This window comes from Hyposmocoma kahamanoa, unplaced genomic scaffold (assembly GCF_003589595.1).
Source record: "Hyposmocoma kahamanoa isolate Upper Pololo Valley unplaced genomic scaffold, ASM358959v1 78, whole genome shotgun sequence".
Classification (NCBI taxonomy): domain Eukaryota; kingdom Metazoa; phylum Arthropoda; class Insecta; order Lepidoptera; family Cosmopterigidae; genus Hyposmocoma; species Hyposmocoma kahamanoa.
The window spans coordinates 10,511,134-10,518,632 of NW_020653945.1; the positions used below are offsets into that span (position 1 = coordinate 10,511,134).

The 7,499-nt window shown below is 35.8% G+C and overlaps 1 protein-coding gene across 1 annotated transcript in view; it reads left to right on the plus strand.

Annotated features, from left to right (window-relative positions):
* Window positions 1–7,499, plus strand: part of LOC113233001 — an 89,484-nt gene that overhangs the window by 41,459 nt on the left and 40,526 nt on the right. Inside the window, exon 4 of the mRNA XM_026467931.1 lies at window positions 652–784. Within this exon, the coding sequence (XP_026323716.1) occupies window positions 652–784 (133 nt within the window). The remainder of the gene's footprint in view (window positions 1–651; window positions 785–7,499) is intronic.

Below are 7,499 nucleotides of genomic sequence, written 5' to 3' on the forward strand. Positions count from 1 at the left end.
GTTTCATAACAAAATTTCAAAATTATATATTGGTCATATATGATTAGCATATCGTCGGGGATAGGGCAATTACGCGTAACTAGCATTGGATTATGAGTTTTCATTTCTGTAATTTAGTGGCCAAAGCAACTCCGCGTAAATGCCTTGGCAACCAAATTAGAGTGATTTATGGAAATCTATTATTGTCAGTCCGTAGACAATATAAATTAATGCTTACTGTGCAAGAATGATAGTGGTAGCCATTGAAATAACAAAGTAATAACTTTAAATCCCTCTCTAGTAAAATTTAGTTTACTGCAAATACGCGCTTAAATTTGCACTATCCCCGACGATATATTAAATAAAAATGGCTAATTTTAAATCCCTCATTATACATTTCATGGGGTTACACCACTTTTGCGCTGATAGCCTCATTTAGCAATCAATTGATCACGTGAATGTTTATTAGAAGCATGCTATGTAGCAATACAAGGAAATCTAAATACACAAACTTACCGATATTTTGTAATTGCACTATGGTTTTGGATATTTTATAAGCGTATCTTTTACATTCCGTTGTCGTAATTCTTGGTTCAGAAATACGCTCTAAACGTGGGTTAGTAGGTAATAAATTTCACTATAACTCTTCTAACAGGAAGAATTATGTTGTAGGTCGAATAGCGTTCGAGAAACTGACTGATGTGGACTTTACCGGCACAGCGTACTACACTGTACGGAATCTGTCGCTTTACGAGTGTCAAGGCTGGTGCAGAGAAGAGCCAGATTGCCAGGCGGCTGCTTTTAGGTAAGGCGTTTTTGAAGTTTTAGGTTTTTGTGACGACTTCATATATTCGTAATCATTATGCACTTTTATTGTTGGTGTGTTGTTTCATTTTATCGAATGTCTTACGTCTATTCGTCGTTAATATGCATTGGAAATGAAACTTTTTTCCGCATCTAAATCACATGTATTTGTGGGACTGGTAAAGGGTCAAAACCGTGAAAAACAAATGAACGGGATTTAGGTCCGAAAAAATTGTTCCATACATATTTGTTTTTAATGTGCTGTTTCATAGTTTCATAATATTATTATAAATAATCAAAACAAATGAAGTTATGATTTGATTTGTGTAATGATAATGATTGTAATTAAAAAATATTTTTATTAACTCGAAACTAAAATAACCTAAAAAAACTATGATAATTAAATTTTTATTGAATTGATATTCAATTATTTTTTGTGAAATTAATCCACTAGTTTGTTATAATTATTAATACAAAGATCGAACACTCAGAAAAAACACTCAGAAAAAATTCCTTCGATCCGGTCGGATTCGAACCGACGTCTTCTTGCATACCGTGCCAGACGCTATACCTACTAAGCCACGGAACGAATCAACGGACCTCACGAATTTTTCTATGTGCTTGCGTCGTGTCTTTGTACTTGGTCTTTCAACGACTTTTTAGTCGTAACGCCATCTATGAGAAATCTTTAACAGATTTATCACCCAGTTAGTACCTTTACAGCTACCAGTCCTGGCGAGAGATGTCGCTATTCACTGTATTAATTAAATTTTTATTGAATTGATATTCAATTATTTTTTGGGAAATTACTCCACTAGTTTCTTATAATTATTAATACAAAGATCGAACACTCAGAAAAAATTCCTTCGATCCGGTCGGATTCGAACCGACATCTTCTTGCATACCGTGCCAGACGCTATACCAACTAAGCCACGGAACGAACCAACTGACCTCACGAATTTTTCTATGTGCTTGCGTCGTGTCTTTGTGCTTGGTCTTTCAACGACTTTTTAGTCGTAGCGCCATCTATGAGAAATCTTTAACAGATTTATCACCCAGTTAGTACCTTTACAGCTACCAGTCTTGGCGAGAGATGTCGCTACTCACTGTATTAATGAAATTTTTATTGAATTGATATTCAATTTTTTTTGTTAAATTACTCCTTTAGTTTGTTATAATTATTATTAATACATAGATTGAACACTTAGAAAAAATTCCTTCGATATTCGTGAATAGCGACATCTCTCGCCAGGACTGGTAGCTGTAAAGGTACTAACTGGGTGATAAATCTGTTAAAGACTTCTCATAGATGGCGCTACGACTACAAAGTCGTTGAAAGACCAAGTACAAAGACACGACGCAAGCACATAGAAAAATTCGTGAGGTCCGTTGGTTCGTTCCGTGGCTTAGTTGGTATAGCGTCTGGCACGGTATGCAAGAAGACGTCGGTTCGAATCCGACCGGATCGAAGGAATTTTTTCTGAGTGTTCGATCTTTGTATTAATAATTAAAACTATGATACTTTATTTGTAATAAACAGCAATTTTTTAGTGACTTTTCGTATGGAAAACATTTATTTGCCACATGAAGGCTGACAAATTTGTGGCGAAAGTAAGACGAGTCATCTACTCAAGGAATACCTAGGTGTTGATTCAGTGATATATGTGCCCCAGTATCGGAAACAGGATAATTTTAGACGTGAATTATTCAGAGCATCACAGATGTTTACTTATAATTTACGTTTATGAGAAACATACTTATTTTGTGTCTGATTCGAATGCAATGGACCTTATTACTAGTAGACGACGTATTATATAGCTGAGGGCACAGCAATAAATCTCACCTAATTTTATGATCGCCCATACTTCATACTCGTATATTTATTTATGATTTCGTTAGACGTGAGGTATCAGTGTAAAATGGAAATTGTAGAAAATTTTACTACGTCACCAGTATGAGAAGAGACCCGAGAATTGAACAAAAGCATTGTGACGTAGGGTAAATAGTTTATTGTCAAGGAAGAGACGTTCGCAAACGAAGTATGTGCTACTTACTTATCTGTCTCCTACGTTGATTGCTATGCGCAAGATGTGGCTTTCGGTTTCTCAGTTTCTTATACGGTTTTCACTTGGACAATGGTCGAATCAATTGTTATCTTTGAGATGAGAAGCACATAACCTTTGTGATCTGGCCTACAAAGCGCATTTCGTTTCGGATAGCAGATATCACGTCCAATCAAAGGCATGATTCGTCATTCTATGAGTGATCACGAAGTAAATAAAAATCAACATGTCGTATCTGCGGTCACGATGCTCCTGACCCAAATGTTTGAGATAAGAGATCGGAATGACTGACGTGAAGATTCACTATCCACTTGAGATCATCGGAACGTCGGCATCGCAAAAACTATATCGGTCCCGTAGGTGCCCTAAAGGAGCACTTAACGGGTTCGAGAATCCACTACGACTAATACAGCGATCATTCTAGATTCTTTTTAGTAGCAGTAGAGCTCCTTGTGAAAGAGTTTGTCCAAGGAAGTACTGCCACCTTACTTATATCTGCCGCCAAGCTGTAATGTGACCATTGATGTGAAATAACGCAATCTCGTCTCCGTATCGTCTTGCACCACGATAATGCCAGTTCTCAAACAAATTTTTGAAGACAAATGAATTTTTGAAGGTGAACGACGATGACCTTATAAGCCATCCCGCGTACAGTCCCGGCCTGGCACCTTGTGACTTTTATTTAATTCCAAAAATTATGAACCAGTTACGCGGTCAACGATTTTCATCACCTGAAGAGGCTGTCGAAGAGTATGAAAAATATCTTTCAGAGATTGTCACGGAGGTATGGCATAAATGTTTTCAAAATTGGTTCATTCGTATGAAAAAGTGCATTAACGCTAACGGAGAATATTTTGAGAAACAATAAATTCATTTCTAACCATTTATAGTATTTTTTTCTTATTCATTCCGGAAACTTATAGTGCGCCTCACGTACGTATGCCTAAAATGTTCAGTGAAGGAAGTATTTGAACTTTGAATTCCTTGAGTATTCAATGGCAATGAATAAATCGCATAGCTTACACAGTTTCCCCTTAAGGTCAGCTGAAAGTGTGTCAGTCAACCACACGTCCTCCGCGGTTCAGGCATTCCAATGACACGCTCTCGGCTAATAACAATGTGTCTTTGGCCGCAAACTCTGTAAAAGCGGAAACCATCGCGTTCCAAATTGTATAACAGTAAAAGTGATCGGATATTCAATAGATTATTGCTTGCCGACCATTTTAAAGTGTTTCATATCTATTGACGATTTTGGACTAGATATTTCATATGTATGTGCAATTAAGTCTTATTGAGACGCTCTTTTAGATGAAATAACTTTATTTTATGAATTACTGGTACCAACACCTTACCTGAGTTTTTCTCTATCTATTAGTTTAAAGTTTGGTTTGTTGAAGGTTGGTTTCTTCAAGTTTAAATACAAAAAATAAATACATATTTGTTTATTTTTGGCATAGCTACAGAATACAAACTGTGAAGATGCTTATAGTTAACATGTATTACAATAGGAGTAAATTTACACTCCTATGGCAGCCACGCACGGCATTTGCGAAATAATGAAATTACTTAAAAATTAACAGACTTTTGAACACAATAAATAAATTGCACTTAAAAATAATAGCAAAAAATAATGTTACACATACATAAAAACAATGAGATTCTAAAATATCCAACATATTCAGCTGCTGGGAGAATAGGCCCAAATCCTTAGAAAAGTTGTTATGAGCTCTAAACACGCGGAAAATAGGATCATTATATGAAACATTGTTAGTGGCACATGGCAGAGAAAAAGTTATTTGGGTACGTACTGTCAATTGCACTTATTAATTGCATCTCGTATTTAATAGTCTATTTGTTTATGAATTTGTTTATTTCTATGAATGTTTTGCGACCGTACTGTTGAGTAATTAGATTGCTACACTAATTACAAACTTCAAAGTGTAAAATATTTATTTAAATTATCAGGAGAACGTGGCAAGTACTACAAAAATAATCATATTCTGTACTCATATAGGATTCAGCTTTTAGAAAGGTTTTTTAGGATCCTCTTAAAGTGGGTATTTTTATAACGCTCACGCTATACGCAAATTTCATTATGAAGAAGGAGAAAATGTCGTAAGTTGTGAATTCTGTTTTTGAAATTCAGATAACTGACAGAAAAATTTTTTTTTGCAGTTGTAAGTATGCAAACTTTTTTGCAGTTTGTAGGTGTACAAACTTTTTTGCAGTTTGTAGGTGTACAAACTTTTTTGTGTTGTATAAGTATACAAATTTTTGACATGTTTTTTTACATAATTTTCGTTTTACTTTTGTAGGAAAAGCAATATTATTGAACCATGTAATATTTAAAATATACAGACACCTAGTAACTTTACCGCTACAATGTTATGTGAGAGAACCACAAAGTTCGAGCGAAAAATGTTTAATCACAATCACTCCACTAGAAGAAGTTGTGAATCAGCCTCCGTGTAAGTGAGGTTGCATTGTCATAGTGCCGCGAAATCGCAAAAAAGCTAATTGTATTAACTTGAATCGATCCGAGGCATCTAACAGTATTGCAAGATTTCTCGAAGTCAATTCGAACGGGATCGATCGAAAATCAATTCGGTATTCAATTAAACGAGATAGTACATTCCCGCGTTTATAATCTAGCGCTGAACGAGTACTAATACTGAGTATCTCGAATCAATCTGTTCAAAGAAAATCATTCTGACTCTGACAAAAGAATAGGACATTAATATCAAATAGTAACTGTACTCTATGATGACGGTACTTTTTAGTGCTATTAAACCAAAAAATAGAAATTTAAGTTACGGTTGTTAATGTCTTACGTAAACACCGTTCGTTATATTATAATAATATCGAACATTGCTGTCAGCTTTTCCAGTGTTATATGTAAAAATTTTTACTTTTATAGATTTGTCACAGATGGCGCTACGGCAAAAATGTCGTTAAAAATCAAACAAAGATCCACAACAAGCACATAGAAAGATTCGTGAGGTCTGTCGGTTCGTTCTGTAGCTCAGTTTGGAGAGCGTCAGCCACGGTATGCTGAAGGCGCCGGTTTGAGTCCAGCCGGACTGAAGGAATTTCTCTTAGTGTTCTATCATTGTATTAATAATTATAACAAACTACAGTACTGGCACGCTATGATGGCCGTTTTGACAGATTACAATAGTGAGGTCAAATCTCAATTCATTATCGAAAAAAATATAATCAAATGCGAGTCACATTTATAAGTTTTTATATTTATAACTGGTATTGCAAAGGGTAGCTGATTAAAAAGTTTTAATTAAACGAAAATAAAAATGTTTACTTAACGTGTAATCAATTCGAAACTGCTTTGCTTTGCATTGAGCTTTGACGAGAGTTTGCCGGAGGTAGAAGTTGTGCTGGCCAGCGATCCCAGAAGTGACGATCGTATTAGATTTCATTTTTTCAAATTTCGAATTTCAAACAACAAATGTCGCGTCGAGTCGTAAAATTATACATTCCATAAATTTTACTGCACGTCACTATGACAATAATGTACAGCAATTAGCTCCTTCAATGTAGTTATCAATTAATACGAAACTTGATGAGCGGACGTCGAAATATCATGGTAGTAAGTTATCGTGATACTGAATAAATTTAATATTTATTGTAGGTGTAGTAGTTTAAGAAATAACGTCTTTCTTAGAAAGATACCCGTGGTATCAAAATTCGGTGTTTATTTCGACGAACTCTTGAACGGTAGAATGTTCTGGATAGTGCCCGGACTAGTACTCATAGTACTGGCAATTTCTTAGATTGAGACCAGGTAATTTTTTTTTTTAAATATAATAACGCACACACTCAACATAGCTCCGCACTAAGTAAACCCTGTGTCGCCGGCGCCATGGCTACATACATAGACAACCACAAATTGCACCAAAACTCACGAGAGAAATAAATGTAGGCCATACAAATATTCCCTTTATTACAGGGCCTCTGGGTGGCAGTACGGCATGGTAACCGTTCGGCCACTGAGGTAGTTACGGAGGCATTGGTGTGGTTGTCGGACACTTTTACTAACAAAAGCATTTAGATTAAGATTAGTTTTGGGACTTGCCTACTTATGTCTCAGGGTGGAGCAGTGGCAGTGAACCTTAGGTCTTTGCGATTCAAAACTCTGAGCGGCACTGCACCTGTCACGGTTAAGGGTGTCTTATTACCCGGCGCACAAATTAGTTCTTTCGCAAAGATGAGATGCCAAAATCTCAAGATGTAAATTGATCTGTTACAATGAATGTTTCGAATATTCTGCTATTTTAGTGACCTATTCTTTCGATTTTAATTGACGAATCCGTTTTAGATAGCCAAATTCCACTTTACAAATAGTATCAGCGGCCATTCATTATGTGCAACCGGTGATTAATTTATCGATCAAAATATTTATGAGTGTTTAGCGAGCGAGATAAAATTTAGAGATATGATTCATGGGCTGCTTTACTATTTCCACCGTCTGTTGAGTGATGGATAATCTGTATGGTTGGTTGGGCAGCAACGGCATTTCCCCAGATAATAGGAAATAAATTTCATATGAAATTCTCTTCACGCAAAACGTTAAGATACCACGTAATTGCTCTGTAGCCTATTTTCCTACACATATTTTTAACTTCCATAATGCATATT